Source organism: Aegilops tauschii, chromosome 3 (genome assembly GCF_002575655.3).
Source record: "Aegilops tauschii subsp. strangulata cultivar AL8/78 chromosome 3, Aet v6.0, whole genome shotgun sequence".
NCBI lineage: Eukaryota > Viridiplantae > Streptophyta > Magnoliopsida > Poales > Poaceae > Aegilops > Aegilops tauschii.
Window position 1 is genome coordinate 613,474,839 of NC_053037.3, and position 23,416 is coordinate 613,498,254.

The window sequence follows — 23,416 nt, forward strand, 5'->3', positions numbered from 1 at the left end:
ACCGTCAGAATGTTGTGCCACTGAAGATAGATTGGTCTTCCTTGTTCCTTCTTTGCTTCTCAGCTAGGTGGTGTAGCCACACGTAGTGATATTTTCTCAATTCTTTAGTTTGCACTGTCAGCTACAGCCTAGACATGCATAAACAGTAGGTAGATGAAAATCAGAGAATTCCTCATATTACTCTCGTCCATGTTAAAATCAATAGTAAATAAATTAATCTGACTGTTGTAATTAATAAATCTGAATGTGCCGACCTGAGTGGCTAATTCTTATTTAGTTTTTACCCTCAAGTTAATAAGATTCGCTCTGAATTTGTCAATGTTAAAAGTTTTATCTCAAACACAACTCTGTTTTTTTCCTTCTGAAAAAGAGGATAATGACGGACTTAAAGTTGACAGCAGATTTTACAGACTTGATGAGCTACATGACGATGATGATGATCTTGTTCCAGGGGCTTGTCTCCTCCAGTGCAGTTATGACTCGAAGAAGCCTTGTCTTCAGTCATCACTTTCATCGGTGTCATACTGGAAGAGGGAATCAAGAACATTGGTCTTCTCTTTTTCTGAAGCTTCATCTTCCCCTTCTGCAACTGTTGCTTTACCGCTATCTCGTGCAGCTGCAGCTTCAGTAGTCTTGTGTTTCTTCTGAGGATTTGCAGCAGCGGGCTTTGCCTTTACAATGAACTTCGGCATCTTAGATGCCACCCTCTTGTTCCCGTCTCTGTTGGCACTCTCAAGTCCACTGGCTTTGGTCAAGCCATCTGTTGGAGGAAGAACTAGCACTGATTTAGAAGACTCGTTAATGTCTGACCGAAAATCTTCGTTGTCGTCTTTGATCCGCTTAACATAACCTTCCGAGTTATGGAAAGTGATTGATTTCACGAGTTCTTCGTCTCCCTCCTTTAAATTTTGGTGATGAGCAGTAGATGAAGAATGGTTCAGAATCTCAAGCATCCGGTCAGCGGAGACCCGGGCATGTATAGACCTCATCGACAGCGTCTCCTCTAAAGCGGCGAGTCCGTCCATGTCCCGCTTGGAATCCATCGCTCTGTTCTCCAGCGCTCTCATCTGATCGCCCATCTCCTCTGCTGCGCGTTTCCTCTTCTCCCTGTCCACCACAGCGTCAGCCTCGCGCCATGGCTCGAAGTTGCGGCTGGCCCCGGACTCCACCGCGTAGTCTGAATTCTTGGGGTCCGTCTTGAAGGCGATCTCGGCGGAGCAGCGTGTGCACTTGATGTAGAACCTGTGTATTCGTATGCCCAGGTATGCCTCGCCGGCGGCGTCCTCTTTCCGCGAGTTGAATTTGGTGCCCATGGCGATGTACGTCCCGCAGGTGCCGCAGCGGATGCTCATCGGGAGCATCATGCGCACAACGATCTGCCGGTTCTTGGGCTGCCGCCGCCGCGGGATCTTGGCCGGGTCGAAGTCGTTCGTGTAGTGTTTGTTCAGCACCTTGCGCTCGCCCATGTCGCCGGATCTTGGAAGCGAGCCGGAGCCCTAGGTCGTACGCGAGGCAGCGAGGCCACGGCCGGGTAGAGGATTCGAGAGATCGGGATCGCGTGGGAGAGGACAGGCTTCGCCGATTCTTAAAAATCCCATCGATTCGACGAAGGCGGTTAATATTAGGTCGTTTCCGAGTCTGTGAAAAAAGAGCTTTTTTTTTAGCAACGTGAATAAGAGCTCTGTTGCGACATCAACTCACAATTAGGGGGATTTTACGGGCTGGGCGCCCAGCCCACCAGTTAAATTCAGGGTTGCCAAAATAAAATAAAATTCAGGAGGGACTTTTTTTTGAACATCAGTACAGACACAAGCGCTCATATACACGCACATACACTCACCCCTATGAACGCACACACGCACACCCTACCCCTATGAGCACCTCCGAAAGACTGAGCCGGCACCTCCGAAAGACTGAGCCGGCATATCATCTTGAGATTTACGAAGTCACTATAGGCGCCTCGTCGTCGACGGGAACGTCTTCTCCCACTGAATGTGCATCGCCAAAAATCCTGAAATAGATCCTGAAATAAATGCGAGCACCAGGATTTGAACACTGGTGAGCTGGAGATACCACAATCCCTCTAACCATCCAACCACAGGTTGGTTCGCGAAGGGACTGTTAATTAGGAGAAGTTTGTTCATAGACCAATTAAAACAAGACAGGTCAGCGGGTCCATAAAGTTTGTGAGTGGGCAGTCCGTGTCTAGCATTACACCCAACCCTACACGAACTCAGGTAATCACCCAACCGGCTCGATTGTCGGGCTGGTTTATAAATTTAAGTTTGAGAAATATTTCAGCACCTATCGAAATTACCGCATTTCATTGGTTTTGGTGGACTATTTTTTTTACTTAAACTCAAAAAGTTATTTGAAAAATACTTGAATTCTTGCGTACAGCTAAAATATTTTGATGACTGCTGAAATTATTGAAATTCATCAAAATCTCACAGAAAGTGAGAACCATTGCCTCGCCAATCGCATGCGCTGCTCCCTGCTTGCCCAACTTTCTTTCTCTTTCCCCTCCAGCCACGTCACAGCGCATGTCCAGTACAATAGCAACATCTCATCACCACATTCTCCTATGCGGCTCAATCATCATCTGTCATTCTCTGCCTCCGCGGATGTCGATTCTCGACAACCCTACTGCCCAAATCGCCGGTGGTGGGAAGGAGAATCCTGGTGCCGCCACTCCGGTTAGTAGTTATGTTGTTTTTTTTAGTTCTTGCAGGTGCGACGCTCAGACGGATGATGGCGCATCTTTTCTGAGTTTTTCTTTCGGGCTTCAATCCTCACCGATTTCGTCCGTTTGAACATAGTCGATAGAGCTCCAGCGTATATTCATGACATCTCCGTGGCGCGGTGAGGTTTGGGTTTCTTGACATGTGGCGAGATTTGGTGTCAGGTGCTTTAGATCTATGCAAGGGTTCAACGGCGATGACTGCGGCTCGAGGACGATGGTCCTTAGGGGCATGTGCACGAAGACTTCCTGGCTCTCATCGACAAGGTCAAGACGGCTCCAATGTGCCAACTGTTGGAAATATGAGCAATTACCGAATGATTTTATTAACAGAAATACTAGATAAAGCATGACTAATATAGCAGAGATAAAACAAGTCATGCAATTCGACACAGAGAAGGTAAATAGCATCTGTATATATGAACTATAACCGAACACATCTAGAACAGATAGTAGAGCAAGAAGTTGTGACAGAACCTCTAACAGAAAGAGTATGAGAACGTACGGAACGGGAGCAGAAGCACCGGTCTTGGGGTCGGTGTCCTCGCCAGCCATGTCATCGAAGAGGTTGTCGACGTCGGGGAAGTAGTCGTCGGAGTCCGGGGCGTCCGTGACGAAGAAGTCAGTAATCGCGCGAAGCGCTCCCCAAAAACCTTATCACCCTTCTCCCGTACAAGACTCAAAGAGGTGCGGTTTCGGAGGCCTACTGTCCCGACCTGCGGTGCACGCCGCAAGCAGGGATGGGGAAGAACGTAGCAGCAACGCAGTGCTCAGGAACTTGTGGCGAGAGGAAGAAGAAGTTCTGGTGCGTCTCTCTGAGAGGAGCGACCTCCCTTTTATAGGCGCAAGAGAAGGAGGCGAGAGGCTGCGCCGGGAGCTGAAGGGAACGAGGGAGAAGAAACGAACAGGCAGCAGCCGAAGGGTGCAGCGTTCGTATTCAATATCCACTACAGCAAAAACTTTTCAGCTCCCGAGTGACCTTTCGTATACCAGTAGTGCGTGGCAAAAATTTAGACATCGGCTCGGCTCATTCCCGCAACCCGCGGCGCGGCGCGGCGCGTCGTGACGAGGCGGGCGGCGGAGGAGGAGCGCGCGTGGATGTCCCTCTTGTTCTCATGCTCATACAAGTGGGGAAAGAACCTCCCTTATAAGGAGGTCCAACTCCCACTAAACTAGCAATGTGGGACTAAACTTTAGTAGTATCCCTTGCGTTGCACGAATGGGCTAAGTGGGCCTCTAGGATTTCTTAGGAATTTCTGAAATAGTTATTGGGCTGTCCCAAAATAGACTAAATTCCAGCAATCCCCCACCAGATCCCAGAGGCACACAGAAATTTGCCTTTGGTTCCAAAACACTGTTTTATATACCGGTACTACAGTGGAGACTGTTAAGTTGAACTTCCACCTAGACTCTATGCTACACTAGTAAGCAACTTGGACAGTGGACTGGGCCTTGAACTGCGAGTTTTCTGCGAATCTAGCTTCACATAAAGCCTTGACCGATACGTGGCTACCGTGGGTCTTCCCCACGGGTGGAGCTTAAGCGTCATACTCCAAGACCTTTCATGAGTTTACTAGAGAGAACCCTACTCTCATAGATTGCGACGTTTAACAATCAGACTCATATAGGTGCGTTCTTCAAAAGATGTTCTGCAGGATAACATCTGTGCTTAAATGAGTCACTTAGAACACATTAAGATATACATCAACCTGCCATGCAGTTTTAGGAGAGTATTGCATCTTCATGGAGTGGTATTGTTAATAGTAAGGATACTCTCCTCTCAGTTGATCAACAACTTGTCTTCCACATCTAATTCACGGGATCTCCGATCACAAAGAATAGGTTACCACTGTGAACAACTCATATTGTGGGTCTCATACTCATCTCCCTCGATGCATTATCTATCACATTACGTGATAGACCCTTAGTAAAAGGATCTGCCAGATTTTTAGACATTTGGATATAATCCAATGCAATAACTCCGGAGTTTCTCATTTTCCTGACAGACCTTAACCTTCTCTGAACGTGTCTTGATGACTTCATATTATCCTTTGAGCTGCTCACTTTCGTGATCACAGTTTGATTGTCGCAGTTCATAAGGATACCCGGTACAGGTTTCTCAACAACCGGCAAGTCATTCAAGAGCCGGCGAAGCCAATCTGCTTCGACCGTAGTTGTATCTAGTGCTGTGAGTTCTGCTTCCATTGTTGACCTCGTTAAGATGGTCTGCTTGCAAGACTTCCAAGAAACAGCGCCACCTCCATGAGTAAAGAATACATATCCGCTCGTGGCCTTTATCTCATCGACATCTGAGATCCAGTTTGAGTCACTATACCCTTCAAGCACTTTTGGGTGCCCAGTGTAGTGAATTCCATAATTCGCAGTGCCTTTCAAATAACGCAAAACTTACTCTAGAGCTTTCCAATGCACATCTCCTGGTTTTGAGACAAACCGACTCAGTTTGCTAACAGCAAAAGAGATGTCAGGTCTTGTAGCACTGGCTAAGTACATAAGCGAGCCAATAATCTGAGAATACTTCAATTGATCTCTAGCAATTCTTTGATTTTTTCGAAGCACCACGCTAGCATCATATGGTGTTGGAGAGGGCTTGCAGTCACTATAGCCAAAGCGACTCAAGATATTTTCCATATAGTGAGATTGAAGCAATGTAATCCCACCATCATCGTCTCTCAACAACTTGATGTTCAGAATGACATCAGCCACTCCTAAATCCTTCATCTCAAAACAACGAGATAGGAAATCCTTGACCTCCCTAATAACATTCAGATTTGTTCCGAAAATCAGTATGTCGTCAACATAAGGATAACTCCCTCGCCCCCACCATGGCGATAGTACACACATTTGTCAGCTTCGTTTACAACAAAGCATGCAGCTGTTAAAGTTCTTTCAAACTTCTCATGCCACTGTTTGGGTGCTTGCTTGAGTCCATACAAAGACTTCAGCAACTTGCACACTTTTCCTTCCTGACCATCTAGTACAAACCCATCTGGTTGTTCCATATAAATTTCCTCGTCCAACTCTCCATTTAGGAAAGCAGTCTTAACATCCATTTGATGAACGAGAAGACCATGTGACACAGCTAGTGAAAGTAGAACTCGAATAGTGGTCAGTCGAGCCATAGGTGAGTAAGTATCAAAGAAGTCTTCACCTTCCTTTTGGGTATAACCCTTAGCGACGAGCCGAGCCTTGTACTTTTCAATAGTACCATCAGGCCTAAGCTTCTTCTAACCCATTTGCATCCTATAGGTTTGCACCCATAAGGACGATCAGTTATCTCCCAAGTTTCATTCGCCAAGATGGAATCCATCTCGCTATGAACTGCTTCCTTCCAGTAGTCAACATCTTCAGATGCATAGGCCTCTGAAATAGAACTGGGAGTGTCATCTATGAGATACACAAGAAAATCATGTCTACTGGAGTCGTCAATTAACGTCATGAAATATGTCTTTCCACCTTTTGTCAAAACACCATTCATTTCACATAGATCTGAATGTATGAGTTCTAGTGGTGCAAGATTTCTCGTTTCCGCAGTCACATGAGACTTACGAGGTTGCTTAGCTTGCACACACACTTGACACTTGGATCCCTTGACAGTGGTGAAACTAGGGATTAAGTTCAACTTCGCTAGTCGCGACATGCAACCAAAGTTAACATGACAAAGACGTGAATGCCACACATTTGATTCACTATTGTTGCAAATATGATTAACAACTTTATTGCAAACGTCTGATAAGGATAAACGAAACAGGCCTCCTGACTCATAGCCTTTACCAACAAAGGTTCCATACTTGCATATTACAAATTTATTCAACTCAAAGACAAGCTTGTAGCCATCTCTACACAGAAGAGATCCGCTAACAAGATTTTTATTGACGGAGGGGACATAATGCACGTTCTTCAGCTGCACGATCTTCCCCGAAGTAAACTTCAGATTGACCGTGCCAACACCACGAACAGAAGCACTTGAACTGTTGCCCATCAGCATGGTTGAAGTCCCTGCGGTCAGATAAGATGAAAACATGGAAATATCACCGCATACATGCACATTAGCACCCGTGTCAATCAACCAATCAGGAGAATGATGTTGGGGAATGCAGTAATTTCAAAAAAATTCCTACGCACACGCAAGATCATGGTGATGCATAGCAACGAGCGGGAGAGTGTTGTCCACGTACCCTCGTAGACCGTAAGCGGAAGCGTTTTATCAACGCGGTTGATGTAGTCGTACGTCTTCGCGATCCGACCGATCCAAGTACCGAACGCACGGCACCTCCGAGTTCAGCACACGCTCAGCTCGATGACGTCCCTCGTACTCTTGATCCAGTTGAGCCCGGGGGAGAGTTCCGTCAGCGCGACGACGTGGTGACGGTGATGATGAAGTTACTGACGCAGGGCTTCGCCTAGGCACTACGACGATATGACCGAGGTGTGTAGCTGTGGAGGGGGGCACCGCAGACGGCTAAGAAATCAACTTGTGTGTCTATGGGGTGCCCCCTGGCCACGTATATAAAGGATGGAGGGAGGAGGAGGCCGGCCCTCATAGGGCGCGCCCAAGTGTGGAGTCCTACTAGGACTCCCTAGTCCTAGTAGGATTCCACCTCCCACATGGAATAGGAAAAGGGGAAGGGAGAAGGAGAAGGAAGGAAGGGGGCGCCCCCTTTCCCTAGTCCAATTCGGACCAGTACATGGGGAAGGGCGCAGCCACCCTTGAGGCCTTTCTCTCCTTTCCCGTATGGCCCATTAAGGCCCAATACGAATTCCCGTAACTCTCAAGTACTCCGAAAAACACCCGAATCACTCAGAACCTTCCCGATCTCCGAATATAGCCTTCCAATATATCGATCTTTACGTCTCGACCATTTCGAGACTCCTCGTCATGTCCATAATCTCATCCGGGACTTCGAACTATCTTCGATCATCAAATCACATAACTCTTTAATACAAATCGTCATCAAATGTTAAGCGTGCGCACCCTATGGGTTCGAGAACTATGTAGACATGACCGAGACACATCTCTGGTCAATAACCAATAGCGGAACCTGGATGCTCATATTGGCTCCTACATATTCTACGAAGATTGAGGGAGTCCTGGACTAAGGGGTCCTCAGGCGTCCGGCCTGTTATTCATTGGGCCGGACTGATGGGCCGTGAAGATGTGAAGGCCGAAGACTATACCCGTGTCCGGATTGGACTCTCCTTGGCGTGGAAGGCAAGCTAGGCGACCAACTATGAAGATTCCTTCTTATGTAACCAACCCCATGTAATCCTAGATCTCTCCGGTGTCTATATAAACCGGAGAGCGTAGTCTGGATAAGAGGAGACTCATTACCATATTCACATAGGCTAGACTTCTAGGGTTTAGCCATTACGATCTTGTGGTAGATCAACTCTTGTAAGACTCATATTCATCAAGATCAATCAAGTAGGAAGTAGGGTATTACCTCCATAGAGAGGGCTCGAACCTGGGTAAACATCGTGTCCCCCGTCTCCTGTTACCATCGATCCTAGATGCACAGTTCGGGACCCCCTACCCGAGATCCGCCGGTTTTGACACCGACATTGGTGCTTTCATTGAGAGTTCCACTGTGCCGTCGACAAAAGGTTTCGATGGCCCCTTCAATTGTCAATAATGACACTGTCCAAGGAGGAACCTTCCTCCCCGGACAGATTTTTGTGTTCGGCAGCTTCGTACTGCGGGCCAACTCGCTTGGCCGTTTGGAGCAGATTGATAGCTACGCCCCTGGCCACCAGGTCAGATTTGGAAGCTTGAACTACGTCGCGGATACCCGTGGAGACTCGATCTTCAATGGGTTTGAAACCGCAGCGATCGCACCCCCTCGTCCCGATGAACATGACTTATATCTGTTATCGGATCACATCCAGGAGATGGATCCTGTCACTGCAGCGGCCTCAGAACCGAAGCAGATCGTACCCTCCAAGGCCACAAAGTCCGCGGCATTGGAGCCGCACACGGACTCGACATCCTGCAATGTTCGCGTCAATGTAACTCCAGACTCGTCTCCGGTTATACGTTCCAGACCAGGTACGCCTGCGGACACCGAGCTGGATCGGTTGTCGATTTTCGAATTTAGCACCGCAGACATCTTCCAGCATTCACCTTTGGGTGATGTGCTAAAATCTTTAAAGAACTTGTCCTTGGAGAAGGACTCACAGCCGAACTATATTCGGTTCGAGCTAGAGGCGGACGACGAGGAATTTTGCTTCCCACCCGTCACCCACTTCATAGCCACTGTCGATGACTTAACCGACGTGCTTGACTATGGCTCCGAAGACATCGACGGTATGAACGACGATGCCGACAAGGAGCAAGGCCAAGACCCGCCATTCACTGGACGCTGGACGGCCACCTCTTCGTACAACGTGTACATGGTTGATACACCTAAAGGATCTGGCGACGACAAAGAAGAACCAGATGCGAATAAACCCTCTGAGACGCAGTCCAAGCGCTGGTGCCCCAAACGCCGTTCTAAGCCTCGTCGCTCAAAAGATGGCAACACTGGCACCGGAGAAAATAGTACTCCGGGCGACGCCGAAAACAATGAAGACCCTGTCGGAGCGGCATCCGAACAGGAGGAACATGACAACAGGCAAGACAACCCAGATGAACAGGCCATAGAAGATGGCTCGGAGGATGATAGTTACCGTCCACCCTCCGAGCAGGAGACAAGCCTTGGCAACAAAGACTTCATCGTGCCTGAGGATCCTCTGGAGCAGGAGCGCTTTAAGCTTCAGCTCATAGCCACTGCAAGGAGCCTGAAAAAGAAGCAGCAGCAGCTTCAAGCTGAACAAGATCTGCTCATCGACAGATGGACTGATGTCCTGACAGCCGAAGAATACGGCCTCAATGAAGGAAATATGCCCTAGAGGCAATAATAAAGTTATTATTTATTTCCTTATATCATGATAAATGTTTATTATTCATGCTAGAATTGTATTAACCGGAAACATGATACATGTGTGAATACATAGACAAACAGAGTGTCACTAGTATGCCTCTACTTGACTAGCTCGTTGATCAAAGATGGTTATGTTTCATAGCCATAGACATGAGTTGTCATTTGATTAACGGGATCACATCATTAGGAGAATGATGTGAGTGACTTGACCCATTCCGTTAGCTTAGCACTCGATCGTTTAGTATGTTGCTATTGCTTTCTTCATGACTTATACATGTTCCTATGACTATGAGATTATGCAACTCCCGTTTACCGGAGGAACACTTTGTGTGCTACCAAACGTTACAACGTAATTGGGTGATTATAAAGGTGCTCTACAGGTGTCTCCAAAGGTACTTGTTGGGTTGGCATATTTCGAGATTAGGATTTGTCACTCCGATTGTCGGAGAGGTATCTCTGGGCCCTCTCGGTAATGCACATCACTTAAGCCTTGCAAGCATTGCAACTAATGAGTTAGTTGTGGGATGATGTATTACGGAACGAGTAAAGAGACTTGCCGGTAACGAGATTGAACTAGGTATTGAGATACCAACGATCGAATCTCGGGCAAGTAACATACCGATGACAAAGGGAAAAATGTATGTTGTTATGCGGTCTGACCGATAAAGATCTTCGTAGAATATGTGGGAGCCAATATGAGCATCCAGGTTCCGCTATTGGTTATTGCCCGAAGACGTGTCTCGGTCATGTCTACATAGTTCTCGAACCCGTAGGGTCCGCACGCTTAACGTTTCGATGACAGTTATATTATGAGTTTATATGTTTTGATGTACCGAAGGTTGTTCGGAGTCCCGGATGTGATCACGGACATGACGAGGAGTCTCGAAATGGTCGAGACATGAAGATTGATATATTGGAATCCTATATTTGGATATCGGAAGTGTTCCGGGTGAAATCGGGATTTTACCGGAGTACCGGAGGGGTTACCGGAACCACCCGGGGGTTAATGGGCCATAGTGGGCCTTAGTGGAGATGAGGAGAGGCGGCCAGGGCAAGGGCCGCGCGCCCCTCCCCCATAGTCCGAATAGGACAAGGAGAGGGGGCGGCGCCCCCCTTTCCTTCCTCTCCTCCACCTCTTTCCCCCTTCTCCTATTCCAACAAGGAAGGAAGGGAGTCCTACTCCCGGTGGGAGTAGGACTCCTCCTGGCGCGCCTCCTCCCTGGCCGGCCACACCTCCCCCCTTGCTCCTTTATATACGGGGGCAGGGGCACCCCAAGGACACAACAATTGATCGTTTGATCTTTTAGCCGTGTGCGGTGCCCCCCTCCACCATAGTCCACCTCGATAATACTGTAGCGGTGCTTAGGCGAAGCCCTGCGTCGGTAGAACATCATCATCGTCACCACGCCGTCGTGCTGACGAAACTCTCCCTCAACACTCGGCTGGATCGGAGTTCGAGGGACGTCATCGGGCTGAATGTGTGCTGAACTCGGAGGTGTCGTGCGTTCGGTACTTGATCGGTCGGATCGTGAAGACGTACGACTACATCAACCGCGTTGTGCTAACGCTTCCGCTTTCGGTCTACGAGGGTACGTGACAACACTCTCCCCTCTCGTTGCTATGCATCACCATGATCTTGCGTGTGCGTAGGATTTTTTTTTGAAATTACTACGTTCCTCAACAGTGGCATCCGAGCCTGGTTTTATGCGTTGATGTTATATGCACGAGTAGAACACAAGTGAGTTGTGGGCGATATAAGTCATACTGCTTACCAGCATGTCATACTTTGGTTCGGCGGTATTGTTGGATGAAGCGGCCCGGACCGACATTACGCGTACGCTTACGCGAGACTGGTTCTACCGACGTGCTTTGCACACAGGTGGCTGGCGGGTGTCAGTTTCTCCAACTTTAGTTGAACCGAGTGTGGCTACGCCCGGTCCTTGCGAAGGTTAAAACAGCACCAACTTGACAAACTATCGTTGTGGTTTTGATGCGTAGGTAAGAACGGTTCTTACTAAGCCCGTAGCAGCCACGTAAAATTTGCAACAACAAAGTAGAGGACGTCTAACTTGTTTTTGCAGGGCACGTTGTGATGTGATATGGTCAAGACATGATGCTAAATTCTATTGTATGAGATGATCATGTTTTGTAATCGAGTTATCGGCAACTGGCAGGAGCCATATGGTTGTCGCTTTATTGTATGCAATGCAATCGCCCTGTAATGCTTTACTTTATCACTAAGCAGTAGCGATAGTCGTAGAAGCATAAGATTGGCGAGACGACAACGATGCTACAATGAAGATCAAGGTGTCGCGCCGGTGACGATGGTGATCATGACGGTGCTTCGGAGATGGAGATCACAAGCACAAGATGATGATGGCCATATCATATCACTTATATTGATTGCATGTGATGTTTATCTTTTATGCATCTTATCTTGCTTTGATTGACGGTAGCATTATAAGATGATCCCTCACTAAATTATCAAAGTATAAGTGTTCTCCCTGAGTATGCACCGTTGCGAAAGTTCTTCGTGCTGAGACACCACGTGATGATCGGGTGTGATAGGCTCTACATTCAAATACAACGGGTGCAAAACAGTTGCACACGCGGAATACTCAGGTTAAACTTGACGAGCCTAGCATATAACAGATATGGCCTCGGAACACTGAGACCGAAAGGTCGAGCGTGAATCATATAGTAGATATGATCAACATAGTGATGTTCACCATTGAAACTACTCCATCTCACGTGATGATCGGACATGGTTTAGTTGATATGGATCATGTGATCACTTAGAAGATTAGAGGGATGTCTATCTAAGTGGGAGTTCTTAAGTAATATGATTAATTGAACTTTAATTTATCATGAACTTAGTCCTGGTAGTATTAGCATATCTATGTTGTAGATCAATAGCTCGCGTTGTTGCTTCCCTATGTTTTATATATGTTCCTAGAGAAAACTAAGTTGAAAGATGATAGTAGCACTGATGCGGACTGGGTCCGTGATCTGAGGTTTATCCTCATTGCTGCATAGAAGAATTATGTCCTTGATTCACCGCTAGGTGATAGACCTATTGCAGAAACCCCTCGGCATTTGATACTGGTTCAGTTGCTAAGAGTAGTAACTCGAAACGGGAGTTGCAGAATAAACAAAAACTAGTAAAAGGCGAGGTGACGATGTGTGTTGGAAGTAGTTCCAAGATTGATATGATCATCATCGCACACTCCCTATACTTTCGGGATTAGTGTTGAAACTAAATAAGTGTTATTTGGTGTTTGCGTTGAGCATGAATATGATTTGATCATGTTTGTTGCAATACGGTTATTCATTTAAATTAGAGAATAATTGTTGTTCTGTTTACATGAATAAAACCTTCTATGGGCATACACCCAATAAAATGGTTTGTTTGATCTCGATCGTAGTGATACACATATTCATAATGAAGCCAAAAGATGCAAAGTTAATAATGATAGTGTAACTTATTTGTGGCACTGCCGTTTAGGTCATATTGGTGTAAAGCGCATGAAGAAACTCCATGCTGATGGGATTTTGGAATCACTTGATTATGAATCACTTGATGCTTGCGAACCATGCCTCTTGGGCAAGATGACTAAAACGCCATTCTCCAGAACAATGGAGCAAGCAACAAATTTGTTGGAAATCATACATACTGATGTATGTGGTCCGATGAATATTAAGGCTTGCGGCGGGTATCATTATTTTCTGACATTCACAGATGATTTGAGCAGATATGGGTATATCTACTTGATGAAACACAAGTCTGAAACATTTGAAAAGTTCAAAGAATTACAGAGTGAAGTGGAGAATCATCGTAACAAAAATAAAAGTTTCTACGATATGATCGCAGAGGTAAAATATTTGAGTTACGAGTTTGGCCTTCAGTTAAAACAATGTGAAATAGTTTCACTACTGACGCCACCTGGAACACCACAGTGTAATGGTGTGTCCGAACGTCGTAACCGTACTTTATTAGATATGGTGCGATCTATGATGTCTCTTACCGATCTACCACTATCGTTTTAGGGTTATGCATTAGAGACAGCTACATTCACGTTAAATAGGGTACCATCTAAATCCGTTGAGACGACACCGTATGAACTATGGTTTGGCAAGAAACCTAAGCTGTCGTTTCTTAAAGTTTGAGGTTGCAATGCTTATGTGAAAAAGTTTCAACCTGATAAGCTCAAACCCAAATCGGAGAAATGCGTCTTCATAGGATACCCAAAAGAAAATGTTGGGTACACCTTCTATCACAGATCCGAAGGCAAGATATTCGTTGCTGAGAATGGATCCTTTCTAGAGAAGGAGTTTCTCTCGAAAGAAGTGAGTGGGAGGAAAGTAGAACTTGATGAGGTAACTGTACCTGCTCCCTTATTGGAAAGTAGTTCATCACAGAAACCGGTTCCTGTGACACCTATACCAATTAATGAGGAAGCTAATGATGATGATCATGAAACTTCAGATCAAGTTACTACCGAACCTCGTAGGTCAACCAGAGTAAGATCCTCACCAGAGTGGTACGGTAATCCTGTTCTGGAGGTCATGTTACTTGACCATGACGAACCTACGAACTATGAGGAAGCGATGATGAGCCCAGATTCCGCAAAATGGCTTGAGGCCATGAAATCTGAGATGGGATCCATGTATGAGAACAAAGTATGGACTTTGATTGACTTGCCCAATGATCGGCGAGCCATTGAGATTAAATGGATCTTCAAGAGGAAGACGGACGCTGATAGTAGTGTTACTATCTAGAATTGTTGCAAAAGGTTTTCGACAAGTTCAAGGTGTTGACTACGATGATAGTTTCTCACTCGTATCTATGCTTAAGTCTGTCCGAATCATGTTAGCAATTGCCGCATTTTATGAAATCTGGCAAATGGATAAACAAAACTGCATTCTTTATTGGATTTATTAAAGAAGAGTTGTATATGATGCAACCAGAAGGTTTTGTCAATCCTAAAAGTGCTAACAAAATATGCAAGCTCCAGCGATCCATCTATGGACTAGTGCAAGCATCTCGGAGTTGGAATATACGCTTTGATAAGTTGATCAAAGCATATAGTTTTATACAGACTTGCGGTGAAGCCTGTATTTACAAGAAAGTGAGTGGGAGCACTACAACATTTCTGATAAGTATATGTGAATGACATATTGTTGATCGAAAATAATGTAGAATTATTCTGCAAAGCATAAAGGAGTGTTTAAAAGGAGTTTTTCAAAGAAAGACCTCGGTGAAGCTGCTTACATGTTGAGCATCAAGATCTATAGAGATAGATCAAGACGCTTGATAAGTTTTTACATACATTGACAGGATTTTGAAATAGTTCAAAATGGAACAGTCAAAGAAAGAGTTCTTGCCTGTGTTACAAGGTGTGAAGTTGAGTAAAGACTCAAAACCCGACCACGGCAGAAAATAGAAAGAGAATGAAGAGTCATTCCCTATGCCTCAGTCATAGGTTCTATCAAGTATGCTATGCTGAGTACCAGACCTATTGTGTACCTCACCATATGTTTGGCAAGGGAGTACAATAGTGATCTAGGAGTAGATCACTGGACAACGGTCAAAATTATCCTTAGCGGAATAAGGATATATTTCTCGGTTATGGAGGTGATAAGGAGTTCGTCGTAAAGAGTTACGTCGATGCAAGCTTTGACACCGATCTGGATGACTCTAAGTCACAATCCAGATACATATTGAAAAGTGGGAGCAATTAGCTAAAGTAGCTTCGTGCAGAGCATTGTAAACATAGAAATTTGCAAAATACTTACGGATCTGAATGTGACAGACCCATTGACTAAAATTATCTCACAAGCAAAACATTATCACACCTTAGTACTCTTTGGGTGTTAATCACATAGCGATGTGAACTAGATTACTGACTCTAGTAAACCCTTTGGGTGTTGGTCACATGTCGAAGTGAACTATGGGTGTTAACCACATAAAGATGTGAACCATTGATGTTAAATCACATAGCGATGTGAACTAAATTATTGACTCTAGTGCAAGTGGGAGACTGAAGGAAATATGCCCTAGAGGCAATAATAAAGTTATTATTTATTTCCTTATATCATGATAAATGTTTATTATTCATGCTAGAATTGTATTAACCGGAAACATGATACATGTGTGAATACATAGACAAACAGAGTGTCACTAGTATGCCTCTACTTGACTAGCTCGTTGATCAAAGATGGTTATGTTTCCTAGCCATAGACATGAGTTGTCATTTGATTAACGGGATCACATCATTAGGAGAATGATGTGATTGACTTGACCCATTCCGTTAGCTTAGCACTCGATCGTTTAGTATGTTGCTATTGCTTTCTTCATGACTTATACATGTTCCTATGACTATGAGATTATGCAACTCCCGTTTACCGGAGGAACACTTTGTGTGCTACCAAACGTCACAACGTAACTGGGTGATTATAAAGGTGCTCTACTGGTGTCTCCAAAGGTACTTGTTGGGTTGGCGTATTTCGAGATTAGGATTTGTCACTCCGATTATCGGAGAGGTATCTCTGGGCCCTCTCGGTAATGCACATCACTTAAGCCTTGCAAGCATTGCAACTAATGAGTTAGTTGTGGGATGATGTATTACAGAACAAGTAAAGAGACTTGCCGGTAACGAGATTGAACTAGGTATTGAGATACCGACGATCGAATCTCGGGCAAGTAACATACCGATGACAAAGGGAACAGCGTATGTTGTTATGCGGTCTGACCGATAAAGATCTTCGTAGAATATGTGGGAGCCAATATGAGCATCCAGGTTCCGCTATTGGTTATTGACCGGAGACGTGTCTCGGTCATGTCTACATAGTTCTCGAACCCGTAGGGTCCGCACGCTTAACGTTTCGATGATAGTTATATTATGAGTTTATATATTTTGATGTACCGAAGGTTGTTCGGAGTCCCGGATGTGATCACGGACATGACGAGGAGTCTCGAAATGGTCGAGACATGAAGATTGATATATTGGAAGCCTATATTTGGATATCAGAAGTGTTCCGGGTGAAATCGGGATTTTACTGGAGTACCGGAGGGGTTACCGGAACCCCCCGGGGGTTAATGGGCCATAGTGGGCCTTAGTGGAGATGAGGAGAGGCAGCCAGGGCAAGGGCCGTGTCACGACCGGTTTTTCAATAAAAATATTTATTGAGAGACCAATCCCTTTTACGGACCAGTAAAGAAGAATTCCTTCTCACTGGTAGACAATATCTTGGTCACAGAAGAAAATACCAGGAGTACTGAATATAATATAAGGTTGAGCGGGGACTGCTCAACAATTTATTACAACTACGCCGATAAAACATAACGGCGAAAAGGGTGGCACAACTACTAACTCACGATAACAACGGGGGGGGGGGGGGGGGGGGGGGGGAGGAATATATCACAGCGGAGCGGGTGATATGACTCCTGAAAACTACAGCTCTTTGAGCGTCGGAGTGAGGCTCGAGGAGACTTATTGCGGGTGGCGGAAGCGTATATAATACAAGTGACCAATATCCAGGATCGCATAGGACTGACTGGGACTCCTCTAGGCGTCGGACGCACTATCAAACTCTTCATCCAAGAGATCGCCTTCGTCAACATCTGGCCAAATCAACAAGCCAGGTGAGTACTATGAAAGTACTCGCAAGACAGTTCGGACATAAGATATAAAAAATGTAAACATGAAGCATATGAACAGATTAACAAGTGCGTTCAGGCATGGAGACAATAATGCATGGGAAAAATAGCAGAGAAGTCGGGCGGTAGTCCTCCCGAAATCCCAAAATAAATACTGGGTGCCAAACGAGGGTCTGAATGACTCCTCGAGAGGAAACTGCAAGAATAATTATACTGGTGCCAAACGAGGGTCTGAATGACTCCTCGAGAGGAAACTGCAAGAATAATAATGCCGCAGTCGGGCGTCGGGGCGACACCACATAAAGGGCTTATAACAGAAAATTAAAGACAAACATGCCACAGTCGGACGTCTGAGCGACATCACATAAAGGGCTTATATTGTAGCGCAATAATTCAGTAGCTCGAGAACATAAATTATTACGAGCACGAGACAAATATAAGGTTAGTCCATCTACAGGAATAACAATCTAACTGGGTTTACCACTTGAGCTTGTCCACCGGGGATAAATTTCCACGAGGATAGATATGGATATACTGATCACCTTACTTGATCATGGATACAATGACTTGGAAGGATTTGACTCTGCAGAGTTTGTACTTAACCACAGCCAACAGATTTCAGTAGTCACGGGGACTAGTTCCGTTTACGGTATTTTGGAAGAAACACATCTAACCAGTACACACCCATTCTGTTGGAAATATGCCCTAGAGGCAATAATAAATGGTTATTATTATATTTCTTTGTTCATGATAATAGTCTATTATTCATGCTATAATTGTATTGTCCGGAAATCGTAATACATGTGTGAATACATAGACCACAACGTGTCCCTAGTAAGCCTCTAGTTGACTAGCTCGTTGATCAACAGATAGTCATGGTTTCCTGACTATGGACATTGGATGTCATTGATAACGGGATCACATCATTAGGAGAATGATGTGATGGACAAGACCCAATCCTAAGCATAGCATAAAAGATCGTGTAGTTTCGTTTGCTAGAGCTTTTCCAATGTCAAGTATCTTTTCCTTAGACCATGAGATCGTGCAACTCCCGGATACCGTAGGAGTGCTTTGGGTGTGCCAAACGTCACAACGTAACTGGGTGACTATAAAGGTGCACTACGGGTATCTCCGAAAGTGTCTGTTGGGTTGGCACGGATCGAGACTGGGATTTGTCACTCCGTGTGACGGAGAGGTATCTCTGGGCCCACTCGGTAATGCATCATCATAATGAGCTCAATGTGACTAAGGCGTTAGTCACGGGATCATGCATTGCGGTACGAGTGAAGAGACTTGCCGGTAACGAGATTGAACAAGGTATTGGGATACCGACGATCGAATCTCGGGCAAGTAACATACCGATTGACAAAGGGAATTGCATACGGGATTGATTGAATCCTCGACACCGTGGTTCATCCGATGAGATCATCGTGGAACATGTGGGAGCCAACATGGGTATCCAGATCCCGCTGTTGTTTATTGACCGGAGAGGCGTCTCGGTCATGTCTGCATGTCTCCCGAACCCGTAGGGTCTACACACTTAAGGTTCGGTGACGCTAGGGTTGTAGAGATATATGTATGCGGAAACCCGAAGGTTGTTCGGAGTCCCGGATGAGATCCCGGACGTCATGAGAGGTTCCGGAATGGTCCGGAGGTGAAGAATTATATATAGGAAGTCCAGTTTCGGCCACCAGGAAAGTTTCGGGGGTTACCGGTATTGTACCGGGACCACCGGAAGGGTCCCGGGGGTCCACCGGGTGGGGCCACCTATCCCGGAGGGCCCCGTGGGCTGAAAGTGGAAGGGAACCAGCCCTTAGTGGGCTGGGGCGCCCCCCTTGGGCCTCCCCCCATGCGCCTAGGATTGGGAACCCTAGGGGGGAGTTCCCCCTTGCCTTGGGGGGCAAGGCAACCCCTTTCCCCCTTGGCCGCCGCCCCCCCCCTTGGAGATCCCATCTCCCAGGGCTGGGGCACGCCCCAGGGGCCTATATAAAGGGGGGGAGGGAGGGCAGCAACCTACAGCCTTGGGCGCCTCCCTCCTCCTCTGCAACACCTCTCTCTCTCTCGCAGAAGCTCGGCGAAGCCCTGCCGGAGAACCGCTACATCCACCACCACGCCGTCGTGCTGCTGGATCTCCATCAACCTCTCCTTTCCCCTTGGACATCGCTGCACCGTACGTGTGTTGAACACGGAGGTGCCGTCCGTTCGGCACTCGGTCATCGGTGATTTGGATCACGGAGAGTACGACTCCGTCATCCACGTTCATTGGAACGCTTCCGCTCGCGATCTACAAGGGTATGTAGATGCACTCCCTTCCCCTCGTTGCTAGTATACTCCATAGATGCATCTTGGTGAGCGTAGGAAAATTTTAAATTATGCTACGATTCCCAACACATTCAACATTCCGAAGCCAGGGATCACCCTCGGCAACGTTCAAGAAAAACCTTGAGACGGGGAGGCTACAACCTCGCGTAGCATGGGATCGAATTTCTATACGCGCGCTCTAAGGGGGTGCCCCCCCTCTCGGTCCCAACCGGAAACACCCATGCCCCCTGACCGGATGACTGGCTTTAATCCAGGGCCATGGAACCATCATCCCGTCCCCTCTGTTTGGTGTGTACACGGAAAGAGGTTACCAACTTACTAAACCGCATCCTGGCAAAAGAAACATGTGGTAGCACGGAAGGGAAAAGAGCGATAACGTGACTCCGTCCACGTTAACGTCGGAATTAGTCGGATGACGCAAGGCTGGCATGCTACAACAGTACCACCTTGCTGCCCTTCATGTCACCACATGATTAGGCCATCTCTCACCAGAGATCATCGCAACTTTGGAACATACGGGTAGTTGCCTCACAAGCAACGAGGTACTCACCGACACTCATATGCCACGCACAAACTTACACGCAAACATGCAAAACACCTATCATATCAAAGGTTCAAACATGCTTGCCTGGTTCGGAGAAGTCGGAGTCTAGCTCGGCGAAGTTCGCAGCTCCGTCACCTCTTCCGGAACCTACGGCATAACGAAAACGGGCACTAACGTGAAAACCAACGCGTGCATAAAAGTTGTTCCAAAAAATTTCCAAATAAATCCCATAAAAAACTAGACAAAATTTTAAGACTGTCAGAAAAAGAATCACTCAAAAATCACTTTTTATTTAAAAGTTATAAAGGTTTCTGTCCAGGGACTCATCTGTAATGAAACAGAAAAGTTCCAGGGGCTAAACTGAGAAAACAGAAAATGCTTCGGAAAGAAACGCGCCAGCTCAAAAGGGAAAACGTATTTTGCCCTAAGGCGCCAACAGAAAACGTTTCGAGGGAGGAAAGAATAGAGGCTGACATGGGGGTCCCACATGTCAGGTTTAAACAGCTCGCCGGCGCCCGAAGACTGCGGTGGTCGCCGGCGTCGAACCACGGCGAGACAGGGAGATCGGAGTGTACCAAGAGTTTCAGCGTGTCCTTCCGCGTCGGTGGGTGGTGGACTCGAGCGTCGGAGAGCACCACGTCGACGGCGACACTTTCTCCGGCGGACGGCGGCTCGGGTGATGGTGGAGAACTCCGGTGGGTGCTGCAAACTCCGAATTGAAGCGCGGGTCAGGAGAGTGGATGCATAGGGGAGCTACTGGCAAGAGATGGGAGGCAGAGGCGCACGCACGGGAGCGAATCGAGCTGGATCCCGTGGCGGGTCGCGGCGGCCGGAGTTGAGGAAGGAGACCTCCTCGGGGCTCTTCCAGTGGCTTGGTGTGGTCTAGGTGGAGTGCAGAGCTGGTGTGGGTTCGAGTTGAAGCTCGGGGCCTCTATTTATAGGCGGATCGAGGGGGTGGCCGTGAACGGGGTTGCTCCGGCGAGCAATTACGGCGAGGCAGTGGATTGGCGAGGGGTTTAGGTGGCCAGGCAGCATCAGTGAGGTGTTCTGGTGCCGTTCCCCCGCTAATCCCGGTCGGTCTTGGCGTAACGGCGTCGGTCCACGGTGGGGTGGCCGCACGGGCACGACGGCGGCAGAGAGCGCGCTCCGCGCCCACCGGTTCACGACGAGAGTGGCAGCGCGAACGGGGGAGTGGGTGGCCACGCGGCGGCCTCCGGTGGCTTGGGCGGCGCCGTCTACGCTGCGCCTCTCTCTGGCGGCCGCAAAGCCGCCGCTGGCGTCGGTCACGGGGCGGCGCACCTCCTCCAGCTCGTCGCCGACGTCCGCAAGGCTCCAGGGGATCGTGCGGCGCAGGAACAAGGGGGAGGGGACGGGGAGCAAGGCGCCAACGCGGCACTGTCGAGATCGACAACATGTTTTGAAGAAAACAACAGTGCACTGAAACTGTTCTCTGAACTTAACTGAACAATGACAGCAACAGTATCCAGTAGGTGTTCGACGAAATGATTTGGAGTGAAGAAAATTTTTCCTGGGGCTGGGACTTGGTGAGGTGACCTCTCAATGCACCTAGAGGGTGTCTGATTTTTCTCAGATTTTTAGGAGAAGGATTTGAATGAATTTCATCAAATTTGACAAATCTGGTCCAAACTTGCAGCAAGTATAGTTTGAAAATTTTGAACTGGAGACCAGTGGATCTTCATGGATCTTGGTTGAGGGTTCAAAGGACTAGGGAGGGGAATTGGTTGGGGGGCAAAAATCACAACAGAAATGGTAGCTCCTTTGTAAATCTCCAAGGGCTAGAATAGAAGACAGAAATTGTTTTGATAAGATTTAAATGGAAAATAAATATATGGAGAGGTCCAACTTGCTGGATTTGATGCAGATCAAAATCCAAAGATGAGGGAAGGTTTATGAGAGTGGATTTGCACTAAGGCCATGGCAAGGGAGATTTGTTGAAAGTGGTAAAGGATTATTCCAAAAGCCATAGTGCATTTTTCAAAGAAATCTTCAAAAGACATTTTTCTCAAGTGAAAAGCATTTTGGTTTGAGTCAAAATAAAAAGCAAAAACCTCCAAGACCAAAAACAAGTCTTGGGTGCATCCAAATAAAACTCTTGCCATAAAAAAAGATATTTTGTAAGGGAGGGTTCTTTTGAAGGAAAATTTAAATCACCTCCCTCAAGTCAAATAATTTTTAAAAAAAAATTCAAATCAAATTTTGGGTGTCACAGGCCGCGCGCCCCTCCCCCTAGTCCGAATAGGACAAGGAGAGGGGGCGGCGCCCCCCTTTCCTTCCTCTCCTCCACCTCTTTCCCCCCTTCTCCTATTCCAACAAGGAAGGGAGGGAGTCCTACTCCCGGTGGGAGTAGGACTCCTCCTGGCGCGCCTCCTCCCTGGCCGGCCACACCTCCCCCCTTGCTCCTTTATATACGGGGGCAGGGGGGCACCCCAAGGACACAACAATTGATCGTTTGATCTTTTAGCCGTGTGCGGTGCCCCCCTCCACCATAGTCCACCTCGATAATACTGTAGTGGTGCTTAGGCGAAGCCCTGCGTCGGTAGAACATCATCATCGTCACCACGCCGTCGTGCTGACGAAACTCTCCCTCAACACTCGGCTGGATCGGAGTTCGAGGGACGTCATCGGGCTGAACGCGTGCTGAACTCCGAGGTGCCGTGCGTTCGGTACTTGATCGGTCAGATCGTGAAGACGTACGACTACATCAACCGCGTTGTGCTAACGCTTCCGCTTTCAGTCTACGAGGGTACGTGGACAACACTCTCCCCTCTCGTTGCTATGCATCACCATGATCTTGCGTGTGCGTAGGATTTTTTTTGAAATTACTACGTTCCCCAACACTCAAGCGCCCAGCCAAGAGCTACCCGAAACGCAGACTACTACCTCAATTCGATGAGGAGGCACCAGAGCGCACATCTCCCTCGCGTAATGCGGAACGACCACCACGTGGTCGAGACAGGGCAGCCGACCAGCCACCCCGCGGTCGGGAAAGCGGCAACTCAGGCCGAACAGCAGCCTGCCCTACCGCTTCCAAGGAACCTATGTCCGGCCACCAGACGCCGATGACTTAAGCCACATAGTTCAACAACCTGGAGAATCAGCCAGAAAATTCTGGACTAGGTTCCTAACCAAAAAGAACCAGATCGTTGACTGTCCGGATGCCGAGGCCTTAGCAGCCTTCAAACACAGCATCC

General features: G+C 47.2%; 1 protein-coding gene across 1 annotated transcript; it reads right to left on the minus strand.

Moving 5' to 3' along the window:
- Positions 1-497: 497 nt before the first annotated feature.
- Positions 498-1,466, minus strand: LOC109747347 (uncharacterized). The gene has a single exon (XM_020306424.1). It carries the CDS (start codon positions 1,464-1,466, stop codon positions 498-500), a length of 969 nt encoding a protein of 322 aa, XP_020162013.1.
- Between the last annotated feature and the right edge of the window lie 21,950 nt (positions 1,467-23,416).

Excerpts from the sequence above, each read along its gene's own strand:
- LOC109747347 (XM_020306424.1), bottom strand. The coding sequence starts at position 1,466 with ATGGGCGAGCGCAAGGTGCTGAACAAACACTACACGAACGACTTCGAC.